Raw genomic sequence first — 23487 nt, 5'->3', positions numbered from 1 at the left:
GCTAGCCAACAATGAGGCCTTCTGCAAGGGCCTAGAGACTCAGATTAGCCAACTGGCTAAAATTAACTCTGAGCGAGCTACCGGACAGCTGCCTCCTAACAATGAACCAAATCCAAGGGAGAGACAACCACCAGCACCCTGAGGGGGAAGGACTGTCTAAAGCTCTATAGACTTTAAAATTGAGCGCTGTTGGGAGGCACCCCAAAGATGAGTACAATTTTTGAACAAATCCTCTAATAATTTCTTTTAATTTTTATCGAATTATCTCGTTAATTAATTCATTTTGGACTTATTTGTTTACTTTCAGTTTTATCAAAACATAGATATCATTGCACAGGTTCATTAGGATAGAATAGATTTATTAGTTTAGTATTCTGACTAAAAAAAAATTTGGGATCACGCCTCGTCTCGGCGAGACGAGCTGGGTCTCGCCGAGACAAAGGCGTGTCTCGTCGGGACAGCCCACGTCCCGACGAGACGTCTTCGGAGGACCGCGGCAGCATTTCTGCCAGCCGCGGTGTCTCGTCGAGACACATAGACGAGCCGCCCAAGGCTTAACTTGGACGGCTCAATTAGGGGATTGGCCGAACCAATCCCCTCAAATCTCCCATTCTTCCCCTACTTAACCCTAACCTACCCATTTTTTTTAACCCAACCTTTCTTCTATCACCACCATAACTCTCATTCCCCTTCTCTCTCTTAAATCCCTTAGGTTCTCTTTCTCTCTCTATCCCCAACTCATTCCACCCATTCACCTTCCTAAATTCCCACCTCTTCATCTTCCAACCCTTAAACTACCAAAACCCATTCCTAAATCCATCTATTTAAGGTTTCCAACTCCTTTACCTTTCTCCACCTTGCCTCATCTCCATTCCTTCCTTTCATTTCCTTCTTCTGTTCAAGGTTCTCAGTTGGTAAGTTTTATTTCCATTTGTTTTGGTAATTTTTGGTTGATTTTTGCCATGGGTCTTTTTTTAGGAGTTTGGAAGTTTTGGGGATTTGCATGCTTTAGGATTTATATTCCTTGATTTTGGCTTGGGCAAACTTAAGGATTTGATTGAGATAGAGCTGATTGGGGATCTTTGAGTATTTAGGAGTTTCAATTAATGGATTAGAGAATGATTGGTTTTAGTAGCTAATTGAGGATTTGATTTACTAACTTCTTCCCTAATTAGGGATTTGCATGTTTCCCTTCTTCTTCTTTTTTATGTTTTTCTTTTGTGCGTTTTATTAGGATTTAGTTTATTTCAGTGAGATTACTTGTTCAATTTTCAATTCTTCTTCGGTTTTTCCTTTCGAGATTGCTGCTGAACAATCTTAATTCATTGTTTCTTCAATTGTAGCATTTAACAGATTCAATGGAAGATCAACCTCGTCGCCGCCGTCTCCGTCGTCGTCTTGATACACTCCCTGAGGGAATGGTGCCAGTTCCGAGCACCGTTCGAGCACGAATCATCGACCCCCCTCCTGCTCCTGAGCCACACGCCAACCGGTACCACCCTTGTCAATTGTCACAGAGGTATCATTGTCCTTTCCTTATTCAGTCTGTTGACGAGGGTAGGCTTTTTAGAAAAATCAAAAAATATGAATGTGCAACACCTAGATTTTTTGATTGGGAGTGGTTGACACAGTGCGGGTTAGATGAGCGGGTTCAGTCCCTTCTCGCTAATATGGGGTGGTTGATAATTGAACGGCGCTGTCGTCCTCTATCTCCCTCCTTTATTTTAGAGTTCTACACAACTCTAAAATTGGAGACAGACGACGACGGAGTGAAAACTCTTCACTTTCGCCTGAATAATATTGAGCGTGTATGGACTGAGGAAGACATGAATGAGGCCTTCGAGTTTAAGGAGGCCGATATAGTTGAATGGGAACGGGATTTAACCCATAGCCAATACTTCACTGAAGTATCTAGAGAGTCTCGTTATAGCAAGAAAACGGCCACCAATGCAAGCTTGACGGACCCAATGGACCGTCTCATGCATAAGTGGATTTCGTTTAATCTAAATGGTCAGAAGGAGGCTGACAAGGTAACAGAGATGGACCTCTTAATGCTGTGGTGCATGAAAAAAGGCCGTCCAGCTCGGATGGCCCACGTCTTATGGACCCAGATGGCTAACTTTCGCTTCTCTAAGCGCACGGCCTTCCCGTTTGGGGCTATCATTACCCAAATAGCCTTTTTAGAGGTACTCGAAACGGAATTGAATGCCAGGCCTTCCAAACCATTCTTGTTGCTGGATAAAACTTACCTGAATAGGGCACAAATTATTCACACCTCTGGTGTGTGGACTAGAGACTTTGATGCAGGTACAGCTGGAGCTAGTTCATCTAGGACAGGTGCAGCCACTATGCTGACATCAAGTTCTGAGGAAGAGGAGGCGAAGGACGCAGATTACCATCCGGGCCACATTGGTGCCCTCGAGGAAAGGTTGGAACTAGCCATTGATGTAGGTGAACAGAACAGGGAGAACATCCGGGCTCTTAATTACGAGTTCCAGGATTTTCGTCTAGATTTCAACAGCTTGGCAAGTGACATTCGGGGTTGGATGGATCGCCACCCTTAGGGAGTATTTCTATCCTATTTCTTTTTCGCACTTTACTGTATGCTTTGCTTTTTGCATTTCTGGAATAACTGCTTATCGTAAGTGTGGGGAGGTTGCAATAGGATAGAAAACTTTAGAGTTCTTCCAGTGATTTGTATGTCTTAGGATTTTTGAGTTTTCATTCTGCTTGTTAGTTTTTAGGATTTCTGAGTTTTGTGATTTTCTTGTTTTGCCATTAGCTTTTAGGAATAAAAAAAGGAATTCTAGGCAGTTGATTTGGATGCATCTAGTAATCATGACATGACAGTTGAAATTGTGCCCTAAAAAGCCCGAAAGCTAAGTTGAAATTGATGCATGCAAAAACTTGTGAACAACATTTGAGTCTCCAAAGAGTGTCATTTAACTAAGATTGACATGGAACGATTCGTTAGGTGAGGCTAGGATTGTTACAACTAACCCCTAAATTGTGAGTTAGAGCCTAAAGGTCAATATTTTTAGACTCATTTTTAGGAACAATTGATCTCTTAGGTGTGGGATACATTTATGGTCATTATGCTCATAGGAATTGCATCCAATACTGGTTGAATGTTGCGTTATAATTGAACTTGAAATGATTTGGCAATCTAGGTATAGCCCTTTGTGAACTTAGCCTTTTCTTTGATCAGCCAAAATCCCTTACCAATTCCACTAGATAAGCCCCTTTGAGCCTTATTTACACCTTTTCTTCGATCAACCGAGTTACAAGCCCTTAGCCTTCATAAATACCCTTTCTCACCTTAGTTAATTGACTCAATTTCAGCTAGAAGAATGTTTGGGCACACACACTCTACCGTTAGCTACAATGGAAAGGTTGAAATTTTAAGAAGAAGTAACCCGATCAAATTGACTCTTTGTCCCCTCTATCACAAAATAAATAAATAAAAAATGAGAAAAAAATCGAGTAAATTGTGGAGGAAAGGATAGAAGATTTTCTTTAGTTGCTTCCCAAACTAAACAAAAAAAAAGAGAGAACAACCTTGAGCTTTTATCGCGCGCATAGCGGAAAAAGTGCCAATTTAAGCCAAAATTCTAGCTAGTTGAGTCGTTAACTTTAAGCCTAAATTCCCTTTTTCCTACCCCCAAAACCTTTAGCCTGTGTTACAACCCTTTAAAGACCTATAATCTCGCTTAATTGTAATGCTTAATTTCGACCGGATGGATGATGCAATCCCAACGTGACCATTTGGCCATAAACTGTAGAGCGGTTTACCAAATTCATATTTTACCTAAACACTTGAGTGAAAGAGTGACCACATGTGAGCTAGCAATCTTAGTCCCCGCCTCTCGTTTTTGCAAAGTGTTGGTCGATAAAATTACGTGATTAGTTTTGGAGATTGCTTTTGAGGTTCATGTCGTTTTTAATTGCAACATGAGTAGTCTGAAACCGTAGGAATAATAAAGGTGCAATGGATCCTTGTCCGTGTACAGGAGCTATTTGTTGGTATTTCACTGCTTTTGATTCTTTCTTGCTTGAGGACAAGCAAGGTTCAAGTGTGGGGAGGTTGATAGCTCCCATTTGTATAGGGTTTTTAAACCGTTTCTGGTTCAGTTTCGCTTTGTCTTCTTTAAGTTTTATATTCATTTTCTTCTCTTTTAGTAGAAATAAGTCCTCTCGTGTATTTATGGCACTTTTTGTGTTTTCAGGTGTTTGAAGGCGTATTTGAGTTTTCCCAAACCAGACCCGAACCTTTTGGGGCGATTCCGGACAATTCAGGGACCGTCGGAGCACTTTTGGGATTCATAAGGAACCATTAGAGCGGATTTCGGAAGCCCAGGGACCAAAGTGAAGAAAAACCAGGAATTACCCCATTTGGGAGCCTGTCTCGTCGAGACACAGGCCTGTCTCGCCGAGACAGGCAGTGTCTCGTCGAGACACTAGACTGTCTCGACGAGACGGCCACTTGTCTCGGTGAGACAGCCTCTGTCTCGACGAGACGAGGTGGGAGAGGCGCAAAAACGCCTCTCCCTAGCTGGAATCTCGAATTTTAGCCCAATTAGAGGCTTGTAATACGAGGGAAATGCCATTTTTACCCCTTTAAGACCTAGGTTTGCTGCATATCGCTATAAATAGGCAGCTTAACATACAAAGTGGGGGTCGTTCTTTTTTGTTTTTCATTATTTCGAGAGCAGACACCAAAGTAGAGTTTTAATTTCGCACTCGTAGTCTAGGTGTATTTTCGAAGAACTGCTCAAAGGGTGGAGGATCTACCTTGTTTACCTTGTAATCAGACAAACGGGTTTAGAATTTCTTTACCCTTAATCTTCTTTACATTTATTCAAGAATGTCTACATTTATCCCCTATAACATGTTTATTCTGATTAGTTTGTCTATGAACTAATCCCCATCCAATCTAGGATGGGGATGAGATTGATTAAGATGCTATGAATGGTAGGGTTTAGGGTTTAAGAATTGCTTATTGAATTGATTGGATTATGTATGCTTTATGCCTAGATGATGTTAGGAACATGATTAATTGCTAGAATGAGCATTGATAATGCTCAACTAGCACGTTTATGTATATATCGCGTCTAATGCCTCTAACCCTGACACGAGCTAGATATTAGATAGATCGATTCTTGACCATGGAATCATCTTTACCGAATTTGCATAAATCCGACTTTGCTAGAGACCTCTAGGAATGAGGCTTTGTGGCTGGGCTACGGCTTTAGCCTTAATTGTCAATAAACCTAATGCTTTGCATGACTTAGGGTATATGCCTAATCAAGCCGTCACCCGAATTCATGTGAATAGGAAAGACAATACTGATCATATTAGTCTTTCACCTAGGGCGATTACCTTCAATCTTTATAAAGCTTAAACCTGAACCCCTTTTACCACATTCGTAGGGATTAATCAATGGATTCCCCTACCTGGATTGCAACTATCATTGACCACAATCCACCCTGCGGCTAGTTCTGTTTATTGCTTTCTTAGGATATGAGTTTATTTTATTAGTTTAAAGCACAAAATTGCTCTTCAACCAGCTGAATAAACATATTACCCATTGAAATCAACAAATTGGGATAGTAGTCCTTGTGGTTCGATCTCGTGCTTAAGCACTATTGTTAGACGAGGTGTCGTGGCCTAATCTCCCGGGCGGATCGGGAGGTGGACAACCTCATGGCGACGTAAGCGGTGATTGGTGCCGAAAGCAACCAATCGTGGAATCAAGCTGCTCGGCAGGACCGGAGCTCGGAGATATGGAAGAGTCGCCACCCACGAATGGGAAAATGAACACCGATCCCTTGCGGGAGACCGGTGTGGGTTCGGGAAACTTAGGTACGAGCCGAGAAGGCTAGCTCCTTTCCGGAGAAAGGCTACTAGGCACCCCGACATCGCCCGGTTATGAACCACCGGCCTCCTACTCAGCATGTTAGGCGATAACGGACTAATCGTATACTTCTTTAAGTTTAAAATTCATTTGAAACCTTTTCTTTCTCTTTTTAGAAACCGTTTTGAGCATATATTATCGAAAAGCCACTTTAGTAAAGAATCACCCATTTTGCATAAATTTATAAGAGAAAGAGAGGGAGGAGAAAGAATTGACTTATTTACAACGTGATTTATGCATTCGTGTTACATACTAATTCTATACTAACTCACTTTCCAAAAACGAGTTTATTTACACGGTTCGTACCTTAATCACCATTGGAACAATTTAGGTACGTTTTAAGATCCCGTTTAATGACGTTCACTCGAATCGCCGTTGGAACGACTCGGGCGTTTGAAAATGTTGAGATAAAAACCTTTAATGAGAAAACGTGGTTAAGCATACAAGTCAATTTTACTTTGTACAAATCATTTAAGAAAACGATTCAAAACTCCTTATTTACAATGAAAACGATTTTAATTACAAGGTTCGCTTAATCCGTCGTTGGAACGGATTAAGGTTTCAACACGTGATGTTTTGAAAATGGTTTAAAAATGACAAAAAAAGAGTTATTTACACTTTAGGAATATCTAGAAAAACTTTTAATTTAAACAAACAACTTGAAATCTCTTTTTGTCTTTTATTTTCCCCTTTTCACTCAATTAACATTTACTTGAATATATTTACAAGAATGAACCATTTAAATCCCCAAAATTCACCAAATAAAATAAATTTGAAATATATACATATAAAGGTCAAAAAGTGAAGTGAATATATATATATATATATATATATATTTTTTTTTTATCTAAAAATAAGGATATATCTATAGATTAAAAGAAATAAGTAAAAGATACTAAATATATGTATAATAATGATAATGAAAAATACTAAGTATAATACACTTTTATCCTAATTAAAAAACATGTAAAGCAATGAACAAAGTTCATTAAGGATAAGAAAATAAACCTTATATCCCAAAATAACTAATATAATAAATATATAGAAAATAACCTTCCCCAAATATACATTAAACATCAAAATAACATCTAATTATCCCCAAAACGTCTACTAATTAATTACCCCAAAATACCCAAGTAAATAACCCTCTAAAATAATACCCAATATAGTTTAAATGAGTTAAAAGAAAATATATACATATAGTTTTGCAAAATCAAATTAATGAAAAGAATACCCAAATGTACAAAATAAATAAATACATAATAAGTAATTATTAGTTATATACCTCAAAAATAATTTAAAAAAACATATTGCATAATTATACATATACATATACAAGAATAAATGTCAAAAAAGATGAGAAAAATGTTGAAAAATGAGTTTTTTTAAGTTCCAGCAGCTTTACCGACGGAAATTCCGTCACTAAACTGCCTTTACCGACAGAAACGGAAGAATTACAGAAACAGCTCCTATATTTTTCAGATTTATTAAAAACTTTAGATCTGATCTAATCTATCATTTTGGCCACCGAACTACCCAAATCGGGTCATAGTCTATAACGGAGCATCCCAAAACGATGTTTTATTTCAAAAGATTAATCAAAAACATTTTTAAATTTTAGATCTACAACGTTTTAGTCCCGAACTACCCTTAAATCGGATCACGGTTCGTATTAGGACTTAAAACGAGGTTTTCCGTTTCAAATCAAAACCAAAGATTTATTTAATGAAAACTGAAAATTAATTCAACAAATCTAAACAATAAGAGTGCAAAAACAAATAAATAAATAGATCTAAACAACAAAAAGAGATGAATAAATAAACGAGTCTAGTTCCTCGGATTATTACCTCCCAATTGGTAATAGGAATGCCAAATCAAGTCGATTGATAGTGTTTTGAGTCGGATTTCTTTTGTGTTTTTGCTTTGTTCGGGTCTCGGGGAATTTTTCCAGGGGTTCGGGTTTTTTTTTTTCTCTCTTCAATGCATTAGGCTCCATCCTATTTATAGAAATGGAGCCTTAACAATTAAGATTGCTTTGGCTTGGAGCTTAAAGGTAGGCTCCAAGCAAAGCTAAATTAGCTTACTCTTGACTTTGAGCCAAGGATAAGCTAATTTGGCTTAATGATGTATTATTATAATTATATGTATTATTATTATTATTTTTTTCTTTTTTTTTTTAATAATAAATCCTATGTAACATTCACTTGGCATTGGCCAAGTGCACCAAAATGCACTTGGCCGAATGCCAAGTGCAGGGGTTGGGCCTGAGTGGCCCAGTCCCCGTCACGGGCCGTCCAACGGCCCGTGACGTAAATACCGGCCCCGTTAGGGGCCGCATTTAAACCTATATTGGAAAATAAATATAAAATACTCCTAAAATTAACCAAAACTAAAAAATGATTTTTATCAAAAATATTTTTACCAAAACCGATTTTATAAAATTAGCTTTTATAAAATTGGTCTTTTTATAAAACTCTCTTTTTATTTTTCGAGTTTTAAAACAAAACCCTTATTGACCCGAAATTTTATCAATAATAGAATTGATAAGAAAATGACACGAAATACTCCGAACTTGACGAGACGGTTTAAGATTTCATTCGCGGAACCGATTCGCCCGTCATCTCGATTCGATTTCCGAATTCGATCAAGCCGGTCTCCACGGTTCCTTTGAACAACGTTTTTTTTATTTATTATTTTTATTGACTCATCATTTATTTTAATCGACTGATTCAGATCCCTTTTTATAATTTTTCTTCATCGGTCCTCCGACCCCGGTGTCTACAACTGTATTACTTGTTGCGATAGGATACACTTGTCCTATTTACTGCTATATATTTTACGAGCATCAGTGATCATTTTGAGAAGACCATTGTATATTATGCCTGTGGCCATACGAGCTGCCTGAACTTTCTTAGCCACACGACATGTTAGAAAGACCACATGCAGTATAGGATTGCTTCTTCACCAAGGAGACTAATCTGCTATAATCTTGCTTCCTTCTAATTACTACTTTGCCATGCTGTTATTATTATTTTTCCATCAAGGCTTATTTATTGCTTTGTCATTTATCCTTTCTACCCAATCTTACCTCTACTTCATTAGTTATGAAATGTAACCCTAGTGAAGGTTTTATGGTCTCTGTCTTTATTCTAGGGGAGGTATTTAAACCTCAAGTTTTGTAAGGATGCTTAAATTTTAATCAATCAAACACAAATTCTATTTGAGAGAAAGGTTTGTACCTTTATTTGGTATTCACTCCTCCTAGTTTTAGCTAGTAAAGAAATTCTTTGTTGATTTAAGATCAAAATCAATACTATCGATATTTATCTGTATCATAAATCCAAAGGAGTTGGCTGAGTGCTTAGCATCATGTCATTTACATTTACATGCCATGTCTTGTGAGCTCGATTGCCACGTTTAAAAACCAATATCTACTTAATTTCATATATGAGATCTGATTTAAAAGTAATAATCCACAAAATTGTGAGGCCCCAATTTCAGATATGAGACCTCCCAATTTTTGCGGCCCAAGGCCCCGACTTAGTGGAACTCCCCCCTAAAGTCGACGTTGCATTTAGCATACACAACGTTTCATGTCATTTCATCTTATATGAACATTACTTGTATTGATTATAATCTATGGATCTTTTATCAATGTTATTTTATGTGATAAATAAATAATAATTCATAATTGTACGAAAAATCAAAATGTGATAAATGATTAATAATTCATAATTGCAGGAAAAAATCAAAACGAATATAATAAATGAACCTTTCATTAATCAAAATATCCTAAAATATATTATCTTTAGGACACCTACTCTAGTGGAATTGTTTTTGAACTTTAACCGAAAAGTACGGACATGGCATCATTACATTTGTGAGTCAATGGCTTAGAGCATCCCTAGTGGATGAAATCTCTTTGTAACTTTGGAGGAGAAAGTAGTAACCAAGCATTAGATAGGTTGTAAACCATTATAGTTAGTTACTTTATTTAGTGATGTACAATAAATAATACACACAAAAATCCAAAGGAGAGGAGGTTGCAGCACACGGAGGCGCTAGATGCCTGCATCTGGCGCGTGTCTGACACACGCCAGATGAGGCGTGTCTGGCGCCTCAATTTGCTGTGTGTTTTGAATTGCTTTTAGGTGGTAATTAGTTATTTCAGTCCTTTCTGTTTTTCCTTTTTTCTTTTTTTGACACTAAAAAGTGGCAAAGTTACAAAGCCTCTATTATACTGTTACTTTTGAATGTGATAAGTGTCTATGTGGCACAATTTTGTTGTTAACAGCACTATAGATGCTCTTAATTACAGATAGGGGGTGATTAATTTATGGGTCATAATCAGTGGAGGATGTAGCCCCCCCCCCCCCATAAAAAAAAATTTAGTCCAAAAAGATGAGTTAAGTTGCAAAAATACTCCTAATGTTTTGGGCCAGAAATAATTTTACCCCTAACGTCTAAAATTGTACAATTTTATCCCTAATGTTGGAAGCCAAGAGCAGTTTTACCCCTAACGTTGATAAATTGGGTCAATTTGAGAAATTTTCATCAAACTGTCTTCTCGGTCATGAATCTTGTCATCTACACTCCACATCATGCGTTATTTTATCAGTAACAAATCACAAACATATGTTGGGTTGTGAAAAAAATATTAAAAATATACTGTCTTTTGTACGAATTAGACAAAAAAAAATTCAAAAAATTCACCGAATTTATAAATATTAATCTCCAATTTTATTATTACATTATAAAAAACATTATATCTTTTTAGAATTGCTCTTGGCTACAAACATTAGGGTAAAATTGCAACATTTTAGATGTTAGGGGTAAAATTGATTCTGGCCCAAAACGTTAGGGATATTTGATGCGTAACAACCCGAGAATCCCGGAAATGGATGATTACGAGTCGAAAACATTAAAATTTATGTTTTTTATCAAAAAAAATCATGAAAATAATGCATGATAACTCAACGATTTTGCATTTTTTGTCACAAAAAATTGAACAATATTGCATTTTTTGTCGTAAGAAATTGAATAATTTTGTATTTTTTGTCTAAATTATTTTTTACGTAGAGTTTTGCCCTCCTTCAAATCCTGGATCCGCCATTGGTCATAATGGTGATTTATATTGATTGATTCTTACCATTGAGGGTGAGAGCAGTGGAGTGGAGCCAATTTTAAGAGCATTTCGTACTCGTAGTTGCCTAAATTCCAGCAAAAGAGTCTTGTGAGTTTTTAGGTTGAAATATACTACTAGTGTTTTAGGCTATAAGTGAGATTGTTAAGAACGTCCATTGAATCTTATGCACTCACACCGTCAAAGGGTAAGTTTCTTCGGTTTTTAAACCTGAAATTTCTCTATTTTGCCTATTATCGCCCATTTTTAATTGTTTTTACCCATCTTCAATTGGTTTCTAATCTTCAAAAACTATTTTTGTTCCATTTCTTCTTTATCCCGTGATTCTGAGATTCTAATATAACCAACCAGTGTAAGTATATTATTAGAGTTTCGGAGAAAAAACAATCTTCTTGTGTAACACCCCTTTTTACAAACCATAAATATACAAACAATAATAAATTTTTATTTAGCGTATCCTCATATTGATGCGCACAAACCGAATAATATCATTTATGAAATAAAAGCAAACATTTAAAGACTGACGACTCCACATACTGGCCGATCCAAATGAGCATCGTTAAGCATTTAATGACATTAACCTGAAAAGAAAACTGTTGGAAAATGGGGTGAGCTTGGGGGGCTCAATAAGATAGCTAACTATATACATAGTACAACCATACATGCATACAATTCAGTTTACATGCATTTAATATTTATTAGTGATCAAGCAAAACACCCAATAATTAATGAATCACTATTAGTTTGTTCAAGGGCCCTGCTTACTCTAGTCTAGTAATACTCAATGGTTGCTTGGCCATAATATCCATATCATGGGATACCCTGTCGTAACAAATACTCAGTATCTCATCTCTTATCTCTAGGTACCCTGTCGTAACAAATACCCGGTACCTTAACACCCTTTCGTAACAAATATCCGGTGTTTATATTTCATAATATTCATTTTTCTCATTTCAATCGCAACCATTGAATATACTATCCTAGTTAAGCTTTCTTAATCTCTTACATTTTCTATAATCAAAATTACACATCTCATATCATTATCATCATCATTCTCAAACTTATTTATACCAACATGATTGTTGTCAATGTACCAAATACACATGTTAAACACGAAGATCAAACCAATAGACAATTTATCTCAACAAATCAACACGACAACAAACATACAATTAACATACCCTATATTTAATTAACTCACATTCATTACAAGTATATCAGTCAATTAAAATAGACATACAAACAAGCAAACAAAGAACTACGTATATAATTAACTTCTTACCTCTATTCCGAGAAAGAACGCTAAATTACGAATCGACGATGGCCTATCTTCAAATTGATACATGTATACTATCTAAGAGACTAAATTTTATTTTCCCAGAATATCAATGAGTTTTGCGGCTCCCCCCAAAATAAGCTTTCATGATATATATATATATATATATATATATATATATATATATATATATATATATATATATATATGGAGAATTTTACCCTAATTAAAATTAATTAAAGTGAAAATATTTTTTTTATAATATATATATTGAACAAATTAGTTCTAATGTAAACACCTCTACCTTGCCATTTTCGGACTCCAGAATTTGTAATATTTGCATTTTGTTTTTAATTTTCTTTTTATAATAGTATTGATAAGATTTTAATATGAATCTATTACTCTAACTACAAATCTATCACAACGAATTTTTTTGATAGAAATTGGGACGAGACAGACCTTGAGCAGTGAGAGCACCCATAGCCCAAGAACTGTCAAACCCGCCATATATTAAAAAAGGAAAAGTTGAGTGTTTGAACAAGAGAAGAGGAAGGAGAACAAATAAGAAGAATGGGAAGGAGAAAAGTTTAGGAAAGGTCAAGAAAAACGCAAATGAAGAAAATTACAAATGTCATCATTGATAAATCTGTGACAAAAAGCAGGAGCTGAAGGCCACCAATTGATCACTGAGGAAGAGACTCCAAATTTTGCCAAAGCATCAGCAGCGCGATTTCCTTCCCTAAAGATGTGTGTAAAAATAATGTTCATCCTAGAACAAATGTCGAGACAGTGCAACCATTCTTGTCGAATACTCCAAGGAACATCCATGGAACGAAGTCGAAGTAGATTAACTACGTACATGGAGTCTGACTCAACCCAGAGCTGATGCCAATTTTTCTCACAAGTAATTTCAATTGCGAATATAGCAGCTCTCAACTCAGCCATGTAAGCAAAAGAAGGAGGGCTAGAAAAAGCAAAGCAACCTTTGGGAAAGCCCCGATAATTACGAAAGATACCGCCCGCTCCCGCCTCGCCAGGAGTACCAAAAGTAGAGCCGTCCACATTGACTTTAACCCAACCCGGAGGAGGTTTAAGACAATGAACAGGATTAATGTTGGGAGCCGGAGCCGACATTGGATAAGCCAAAAGATGGGATAAGATATCAGCATCTCTCATCGAAGAGCAAAAAGCTTTAGAAGAGGCCAAAGACTCTCGAATCATTCGAAATAGGGTGATCTTCGAGTGTTGAATAGAAGGAGAAACCTCCTTAAAGGTTGCTTCATTCCTGCAGTGCCAAATTAACCAGATACAAGAGACAGCAGCAACACGCCAGATCATCGACACTTGTGAGCCAAAATGAATGCTACGAAGAGTGCTGAAGAAGTGGATGGATTGGGAATGACGAGGTAAAGCGCAGTCAAAATGAATTTCAAGGGCCCTCCACAGAGAATCTGCAAAAGAACAGCTAATGAATAAGTGGTTAATGGACTCAGCATCCCTACCACAAAGAACGCAACGAGAGGCAAAAGAGAAGCCTATACGCTGCAGAAGGTCATGAGTCGGAACCCTTCCATGCAAAACTCTCCAGGATGTGAAGGAGCGAGAAGGGGGAGTGTGAGCATTCCAAACAAATTTATACCAGTCCACCGAGTAGGAATGAGGACTGATAATCGAATAGTACTCTTTGGCAGAGAAAATACCCTTCGTAGATGGCTGCCAAACGCATACATCAAAATCATCTCTACCCATTTGAATAGATAGAATACTGTCATGAACGACCGAAAGCAGAGTGCCTAAGCCAAGCCAATCTGAATTGACCAAAAAATCATCAACAGAATTAAAACGTGAACGCTTATCCTGGTGATCAAGACCCAATCTGTCCGCCACCGATGGAATGATCCACCGATCAGTCCAGAAATTGAGTGATGAAGAATGGCCAATCCACCAAAAGGTCTGGTCCCAAATGGATGAATAAACAATCTTACAGGAAGACCAAATCGAGGAAGGAGAAATGGTAGCTTTAGGCAAACCAGAGACAGCCATAAATCTAGCCTTCATCAAAGAAATAGCAAGACTGTTGCCTTGAATTAACTCCCAACACATCTTACCCAAGAGAGTCTGGTTAAAGATCCTAAAATCTTTAACGCCCAATCCACCATCCTCCAAGCTTTTGCAACAAGTTTGCCATGGAACCATGATTAACTTCCTCTGATCAATACAACCCATCCAAAGGAAATTCCTAACACTTCTATTGAGCTTTTTCAACAAACTCATTGGCCACTTATAGATAAAAAATGAATGAACCAGAGAGCTAGTAATAGCAGACTTAATAAGAGTTAAACGTCCTGCAAAGGAGAGAGAGCTACCTTTCCATTTGCTAAATTGAGATAGAAATTTGTCTGCAAGGCAGCTGAGATGATGGGCCTTAGGAGCACCTTTAAATAGAGAGACTCCTAAGTAACTGAAGGGGGGAGACTCCAAACGGATGCTAAGACAGTTAGCAAGTTGAACCCTCCTCAGAGGACTCGCCTCAGAACCAAAAAAGATAGCAGATTTATCCCAACTAACCTGCTGACCGGATATCTGTCCATAGAGCAGGAAAAAGTCCTTGAGAGCATACACATTGCTCAAGGATGCCACTCTAAAAATGAGCATGCCATCAGCAAAAAGAAGATGAGAGGGAAAGGAATTTCCACCAGAATAATACATAGGAGAATAAGTATCATCCCTTACCATTTTAGTAAGCCAACGAGAGAAAAAATCCTCAGCAATGTCAAACAGCAGAGGAGAAAGGGGGTCCCCTTATCTAACCCCTCTAGAACAAGAAAAGTAACCTTTTGGAGAACCATTAATCATCACAGAAATACGAGCAGAAGCCAGAATGTTTAGTATCCAATCCCTGAAGGTGAGAGAAAAATCAAAGGAATCCAACACAGCCAAGAGGAAGTTCCAATCTAAAGTATCAAAAGCCTTACGAATATCAATTCTTAAGGCCATGTGACCACCAAAACGTTTTCTGTCAAGCATATTAACCCCTTCAGAAGCTAAGGCAATGCACTGATGAGTGCTTCTACCTTTAAGGAAACCATACTGGTTGGGAGAGACAATCCTTGCAGCAATAACTGCAAGGCGATCCGCAAGAATTTTTGAGATGATTTTGAAACCAAAATTACTCATCACAATTGGACGAAAATTCTCAATTCTGTCAGCTTCAGCCACTTTAGGAATAAGGGCCATAATACTAGAGTTTAAACCAGGCAAGATGCAACCATAATCAAAGAAAGCCTGAACCATACTGCAAACATCGGACCCAATAATATCCCAAAAGAAGCGATAAAAAATTCCCCCAAAACCATCAGGACTAGGGGCACTGTCAGGATCCATGGAAAAAACCGTGTCTTTAATAGCTTCAATGGAAGGTTTAGAAATTAAATCCTTATTTTTCAAAGAAGTTACTAAGTTGGGAATTACCTCATTAATTGGAGAAAGATCGATATGATCCCTTAGAACTACGAAAGAGATTAGAGAAATATTCAATGACATGATCAGATAATCTAGCAGTGTCGAAAGTGGGACCCTCATCGCCTATCCTTAAATGATGAATGTCGGCCCAAGTCTTTCTAACTTTAGCAGATCTTTGGAAAAAACTAGTGTTCCTATCCCCCTCTTTAAGCCACTTAACACGACTTTGCTCTCTGTACATCATCTCTTGTCAAAGAAGTTGTAAATCAAGATTGGAGCTAGCGGCAGAAGCAACACTACTCAACCCCGGAGAATCACCTTGCTCAGAAATTTGCTTTTGGATATCGGCAAGATGAACTTCTGCCAGGAGGATATTAGAATCAATTCTGCCAAACACGTTTTTATTCCACTCCCTGAGAATAGGCCTAAGAGTGCGAAGTTTATGACATAATAGCTGTGCAGGAGGGAGAGAGATGTGGGATGCAGTCCAGTGATTGGCAATTACCCCCTTTAAAGAATCATTAGTGGTCCACATGGCATGGAATCTGAACCTATCAATCCTTGGTTCCCCAGTTCTGCATTGAAGAAGCATCGGGCAATGATCAGAACTATACCTTGCTAAAGTTGTGTAGTAGATAGAGTCCCAAGAATCTAAAAAGCCCTCAGACACCAAAGCTCTATCCAGGCGACATTCAACATGAGCCGTCCCATGTCGACCATTGGACCAAGTAAACCTCTGACCCAAAGTATCAATATCAATAAGATCACAATCATCAATAAAATTCCTGAAATCCCTACAGGATCCAACAACAGGAGGGGGACCAAGCTTCTCATGAGAGCCCGTAATAGCATTGAAGAACCCAAGCACCAACCAATTATTATTTGGAAAGGCACAACTATAAAGAGAAGACCACAACTCCCTTCTTTCTGAAGCCAGGTTACTACAATATAAAAAAGAGATCAGAAAAGATTTATCTCCCAGCTGGTGTTGAACAGTAACATGTTGAGCATGCGAAGAATGAAGAGAAAGAGAAGAAGCATCCTTAGTAAGAAGCCAAATAGTCGGCGAATCCTTATCATTCCAGGCAAAAAGAGAAAGACCCAGAGATCTCCAAAACCTATCATCAGTGTCACTAAAACAAACAAGAGGTTCAGCAAGACACAAAAAATCAAGACGATGTTGTAGGCACAAAAGCTTCAGGGCTCGTTGAGTGCGATCATTACTGATGCCCCTACAATTCCAATATAGCACAATCATTGAAACCGCACCGGTGGCTTGCTATGTCGTTTACCACTGACCTCAAAGGGGATGATGTTGTCTTTTTGCTTCTTCCTTTTCTGGACTTTGGACCAAGTCTTTTCCTCTGTAACATTAACCACCTGCAAACAGTCACCGTTTCCTGAATGTTCAATGATTTGCAAATTAGGAATATCAGTAACCTGAATATTGGAATGAGAAGTTTGCCAATCCAAGACTCCCAGCTCATTATCAAGTTGATAATATGGAAAGTCGAGAGTAGGAGAGGCGGGGGCCGTGCCAGGATCAGAGTCAAGAACCGACTCATTAATCCTGACCGAACATTGAAGAACCATCTGCAAATAACAGTTATTAGGTTTGTCAGATTCCCCATTGGTAGGAGCCCTTTTAGAGGATTCACCAGTATCCATATCAACTCCTGGCTTCTGTTTCCAAATCCGAGTAACAGGCCTACCGCGGGGCTCAGGAGATCCCATCTTCTGCTTCCCATTTCTTTGCTTTAGCTCAACATGCTCCTCACGACGAATGTTCCTCCTGCAAGCTCCCGCAGAATGCCCAATGGAATGGCAAATGGAGCATAAATCCGGAAGTCTTTCATATTCAAGAGAAATCCAATGCATTGAGGTGTCAGTATCCACCCTAAGCTTGTATTGAATTTCCTTAGAAAGCTCCACATCAATCAAGATTGATATAGAGAAAAACATATTTTTCAAATATAAATATATAACATTAACATTTGATTTTATTAAATTAAATAAATCTTAAGAATTAATTATTTTAGAATCCTAATTTACATGTATGCTTATAATGAATTTTTTTTTCCGGGCGTTACATCTTGTGAAAGATGAAAAAAGAGCGTTGGTCGTGACCACCCTCTAGGACTGGTGGTTGTCATGTCCAGATTTTCATTTTTTACATTTTTTGTGATTTTCAGACCCTTTTCTTATGTACTTTTTGGAAGTTACTAATGTAATGTGTTTGTTTTCAAGTGATTGGATTGGGGGCAAATAAAACCCAAGAGGAGCCCTTTAGCCTCCTCCATTGCCGCGATTGGTGCCCCAGTGGCTCCAACCAGTTCCAGTAGAAGGTCAAAACCTTCGTTTTTAATGCTTTGTGTATTTGAACCATATTCTTTTATGTTCCAACACACGAGGAATAAATGATGATCCAAGAATGCCCATGGTTGTAAATGTCTTTAATTTATTTTTTGGGATTATAATATTTATTCATTTATTCTCCTTTTAAAACCGACCTAAAAACAGGTCGGTAAAATTTAAATGGACTCAACTTATAGCATGCTATAATTCTAATGTCAAATGTGGTGAAGCTCTTAGCCTAGTAGTTAGGAGCATACGTATAACTAGGAAGGTCATGGATTCGAATCTTTACTTTTGTAAGCTTTATAGAAAACGAGGCTGTGATTCCTAATTTCTAATGTCTAATGTCCAAGACTTCCGAGACAAATGTGTGTAGTTCAATCAATAGCAGTTTTGTAGGGCCATTGAGCCTTCCGGTTTCAATTGTAGGTTGATTAGATTGACTTAGAAAATGCAATGCAGTGGAAAAAGATGATTGAACTTGAAACAAGACATTGGAAGATAGGTAATCAAGATTCATGCATAACAAAAGAAAAGAAAAGAAGAGAGCATTGCAGGAAACAATAATATATGTAGTTTGAGCTTCTTCAGAAGCAGTCATGAACCCATTAATTCCCTTCTTGAGGATCTTCCAAACAATGATCAGCAGTTTGCTGGTACTGGTACACACACAAGCTAGGGACGTTATAGAATTGACAAAAAAAATAAATGGTTGGCTTGGCTTGTGCTTGTGCTTATCTATTATATTCAGACTCAAGCATAGGTGAATTGATCTGTTATGTTTCAAAATCACAAGTAAATCCAAAAAATAAAATCCCATTTACATGAAAGAAAAACAAAAAAACAAAAACAAAAACTCAAAAGGCAGATAAAGATAAAGATGCTGTGGAAATTGCAGGTGGTGTTGGATTGAAAAATTCATCATCTGTCCAATTAGTTTCTCCCCAATGTTTCAACATACTTCTCCAAGAACATACATTATCAATGCATTTCTTCAATCTCTTGTCTTCAACTCTAATTTTCCAATGTCCATCTGTGTAGTTTGCCTTTTCAGCTTCTCTTCTGTCCCATTCTAGCTGTGCCTTTTGCTTTGATTGCAATAGGCAAAACTGTTGCAATTCCTCAGGCATTGTATCATGAACTTTCCACCATTTTTCATGTGCTGTATCACTTGCAAATTCTTGAAATATATTTGAATTCCAATTGCAATCGTAATCCCTGAAACATAGCCATGGCTTTATCCCTAGGTAATGCAGAACATATAGTATTGGTGGATCAGAACCGAATAGCCTTATTTTCTTTTGCTTCACTTCTTCTTCATCCCCAACCCAGAAATGTTTCAAGAAATTCATATGCTTTGGAATTCTATGCCACCATGTAAACACCTCATTCAAGTACCCTTGATCTCCACCATTGTATGATTTTATCTCATTAATGTGTTCCATCAACAGCTCGAATGTGCAATTCGAAGGCTCGATAACCATCACTCCCGAATTAAAAAGAGTTGCATTATTACCTGTTGCAGAAATTTCTGGCATGCCAAACAAGAAATCAATGTTCCTCAGTATTAGCAAGTCTGCATCAATGAATATGATTTTATCATAGTCGGTCAGCTGCCATAGCCGAAACTTGCTGTAATTCCATTCGTTATACGCATCTTTCTCCGCCTTTGGATTCCTTATTCTTTTTATTATCCTGATTTTCCATCCTGCAGCCTCAAGTCCACTCCGGTGGTAAACACTGATAGATTCATCAACAAGAATTACAAGGTCTCGGGTTGAGCCTGATAACCGGATACTTTGAGCTGCTGCAATGGCTCCGCAGACATAAACTTGAGCAGAATGAAGGATGGTGGCGTATGCTTCTCGCCTTGGATTCCTACTCCTTGCGTAAAATGGCACTGTTTCGAAGAGATCATGTTAGTTATTCGGCTATCTATCAACAAAGAAATATAAAGCATCATGAACTGACCTGTGTCCCTGAGAGGAAGTGCAAGCTCACAGGATCCAATAGGAAGCTCAAGTTTTCGGCGCAAAACATTCAAATCGGGTTTGAATAACCATACATTTCGTTGCCGAGCAAGGAGTTCCTTACAGGGAAAGAGATTTGGTATTGGAAATGTTTTAGTGATAAAAAGCAAATGGAGAGGGTAAATGCCTTTGGCAGAAGCAGCAAGATTGGCTGCAGCAAGCTGCAAATGCAAGCGAGCAACATCCCTTGACCAGTTCCATTCATCTCTGCAAGGAAGTTTAATTGCAATAAGATCAAGTCTTTTCCTAGGAACATGAGGTTTCGGTAGAGATGGACAAAGTGGAACTTCAGTTTCTTGTTCTTCATCAATCCATTCTGGATACATAGATTCCCAAGTGAGATTCCTATCAACAGGGTCTAATTGAACAACAGAGTGTGTAACATCAGGTAGAAGATGCTCCCAATACTTGATTTCAGTCTTATTGAAGTTTAATAGCCCAATTCCCTGATAATCATTTTGGTCCCCCAATTTCTCTATAAGTTTCATGACATCATCCCAATTCACATCTATATCCGATACGTAACCAGGATCTTCTAAGCCTCCCCATATCCACCTGTTGATACAATAACTGGCATAATTGATGAAAAAGTAATAGAAAAATTGAATCTAATCCCTTGAAATACATGCATACCTTGAATGGTGAACCTCTGGTTGGTGAAAAAGAGTTAGGATAACGCCACAGAGAAGAAGAAGAAGCAAAGCAAGCTTGAAGAAAGGAAACTTGCAGAAAAAATACCTATCTTGAATTGGAAGGTGGAAAGGCTTTTGTTCACCTTTTAGTTTATTTCTTTGTACCCTTTTCTTGTACATGTCTTCACTGTTACATGATTATGATTATGAATTAGCGTTATTGAAACAAAATGATAATATAATGAAAGAGGAAAGTGACAGACAGACAGACAGACAGACATTGAAGAAGATAATCGATGCCTAGCCTCAATAATGGCGGGTGAGTTTCCCATTCTTGCTGCTCTCATTCAACTTCGGGGATCCCGATCCAACAAGATTGATGTAAGTTGCTTCTAAATAAATACTAAGCAAAGTAATTGAAGTTGAGCAGTCACAGAAGAAGCCAGAATATGAATATGGTGAAGAAGAAGATTACAAACAAAAATTATGAAATATGGTATGGACAAGAAAGAGGGATTCCTAACTTTTGGTTTAGCTAATTAATATAACGTTCTAACGTCCATTTGAATTTTCCTTTCACCGCCATATTCCTGTTTCTTCTTTTTTCACCTAATTTTTTTTTTTTTTTTCTGTTTTGTTTTACACCATAAAAACTATGTTTGATCTTCTCCAAAACTGTTAGAGAGAGATTTTTTAATTGGCTAAATAGTTTATTGTTGTTTGTATTTTTACTTAATACTCTCTTTAGTTTTTATATATGCAATATTACGTTACACACAGGAATATTTACATGTATTCAATAATTTATTCAAATTGGCAGAGTCTGATCTTTTGAGTTCATTTGGTTGATTGTCCCTGATTTCTACTGCTGACTCTGTAAATATTTTAGAGGTAACTTCCAAATAAGGACTCCACTATGTATAAAGCAAGGATGCTCTCCAAATGTCCACAATCTCTAGTTACTTTCCCACTAAATCCAAATCTGTATGCTCCTTGTACTTAAATTGGATAATTACAAGTTTTAGTCCACAACATTTGATAAATTGCTAAATTAGTCTGAAACTTCATATGTTGTACATATTTTGACGGAAAGAGTAATTAATCTAATAATTACAAATTCAAACTAGATTACTTGCTAAAATTACCTAATAGGTCCGAATTTCACAAATTACTTAATTTAGACCGAATTAAGTAATTAATTATATTTGAGTCATGATATTTGGTAATTTACCAATTCAGCCCGAATTCAATATGTTACGCAATTTTAGGCTAGAAAAAGTAATTAATCACGAAATCGGTCCAAATAAAAATAACGGTGAAACAATTATTCTTTTCTTTTGTTTTTTTAATAATAATAGGCATCCCTTTATTTTAGGGTGTTGGAGGTGTCAATATAGTTAAGATGTATGTGTTTTTCTCTTGTAACATGGTTAGAAAAACTAATTAAGAAAATAACTCGGCTAAAAAAACTAGATGTAAAAGATGATTTTTTTTTTTTTGGGTAGAGGAATCCAAAATTAAAATCAAAATGTAGTATGAATTTGTACCTAAAAAAAGAAAAGGGATTTAATTTTATTGAAAAGGAAAGTCAAGAGTAAGAAAACATATGATTACCTGGTTAGGTTTGTGAAAACAATTTCGTTAGTTTGGTTGATCAAATATGGGTTAGGGTTACTCATCAAATGTCGCATCCATAATTTAACCTATAACATGTATTTACTTTCTTTCTATGTTTATTATTATTATTATTATCATTTCTTTATTTAAATTAATTTTTTTAATACTTGTATTATCTTTTTAGTTTTTTTAAATTATTTATTGATTAATTTAAAATATATTCATATTAGACGTTTTATATATTAATAATAGCAGTTCATCGTTTTCATAAAAAAAAATAGCAGTTCATCGTAATTTTATCAAATACTAATTATTAATTTAAACAACTAACAATAACAGCCTAATAGCTAATTTAGCTAATTAATAATAATAAGGACAAAGTTTAGAGTTTGAGTATCCAACTAAACACAGAATTGATAAGGTTCCAAACATATATTTGATTGTTTTCTTAATAGAAAAGCAATATGAGTATAGCCAAATAATATAGGTTTAATGGTGCTTTCAGTTGTGTTACCATATCGTAATAAATGTATAAATACTGTTAGTTGAACGAAATCAAATAAAATTATTAGCACAAATGTAGCAATGTTATGTTATGTTTATCATTTTAACAGATCTCCCTATCGATTCTGATCTTTTCATAATCCAATTTATTTTATTATTGAGAAACAAGGTATACATACCAAGGAATATATAATTACCTAAACCATATTATTCCGCTTCTATTTGCATTTTTTTAAGAAGAAATTACATAAAACATTACATTGATTTTATAGACTTAATATATCTTACTTATTTCAAATCCAACGGTTAATTGCGTTAGATAAATGTTTTTGCCAATTTCATATTCTTATTTACAGTTTCTTTTTCACTTTCTTGTTTTTTTCTTTTCTTTTTCATATATATTCCCTTATTTACATTTTTTTTGTTCTTTATATTGTTAGGGCAGTGGCAAAACCGAGTCCGAATTCTAAATGATATAGGTTTAAGGGTAATTAATTTATTAGTCTCTATATTTTGACAAAACACACTGTTTAGTCCCTGTATTTTCAAAAATA

At 36.6% G+C, this 23487-nt stretch overlaps 1 protein-coding gene across 3 annotated transcripts; it reads right to left on the bottom strand.

Annotated features, from left to right (window-relative positions):
* Positions 1-18910: 18910 nt before the first annotated feature.
* Positions 18911-21467, bottom strand: LOC136228542 (UDP-glucuronate:xylan alpha-glucuronosyltransferase 1). 3 transcript variants are annotated; one of them, XM_066016966.1, is made up of 4 exons: positions 21076-21467; positions 20814-20999; positions 20122-20735; positions 18911-20050 (listed from the first exon to the last, which is right to left on the bottom strand). In XM_066016966.1, the coding sequence occupies exons 2-4, from the start codon at positions 20990-20992 to the stop codon at positions 19008-19010; spliced, it is 1836 nt and encodes a 611-aa protein (XP_065873038.1). In that variant the 5' UTR covers positions 20993-20999; positions 21076-21467; the 3' UTR covers positions 18911-19007. The 3 variants fall into 3 exon arrangements, with proteins under 3 accessions (XP_065873038.1, XP_065873039.1, XP_065873037.1); XM_066016967.1 differs by having other exon boundaries at positions 21084-21467; XM_066016965.1 differs by having other exon boundaries at positions 21092-21466.
* Positions 21468-23487: the final 2020 nt, after the last annotated feature.

This window comes from Euphorbia lathyris, chromosome 5 (genome assembly GCF_963576675.1).
Source record: "Euphorbia lathyris chromosome 5, ddEupLath1.1, whole genome shotgun sequence".
In the NCBI taxonomy this organism is placed as follows: Eukaryota; Viridiplantae; Streptophyta; class Magnoliopsida; order Malpighiales; family Euphorbiaceae; genus Euphorbia; species Euphorbia lathyris.
This window is presented reverse-complemented; position numbering and strand designations above follow the sequence as displayed.

Bases quoted from the DNA above. Each gene is read 5' to 3' on its own strand.
- LOC136228542 (XM_066016965.1), bottom strand. From the start codon at position 21,159: ATGAGAGCAGCAAGAATGGGAAACTCACCCGCCATTATTGAGGCTAGG. The intron at 21,000-21,091 runs GTCTGTCTGTCT...ATCATGTAACAG, and splicing joins CATCGATTATCTTCTTCAAT to TGAAGACATGTACAAGAAAA. The intron at 20,051-20,121 runs GTCAGTTCATGA...TCTTCGAAACAG, and splicing joins ACTTCCTCTCAGGGACACAG to TGCCATTTTACGCAAGGAGT.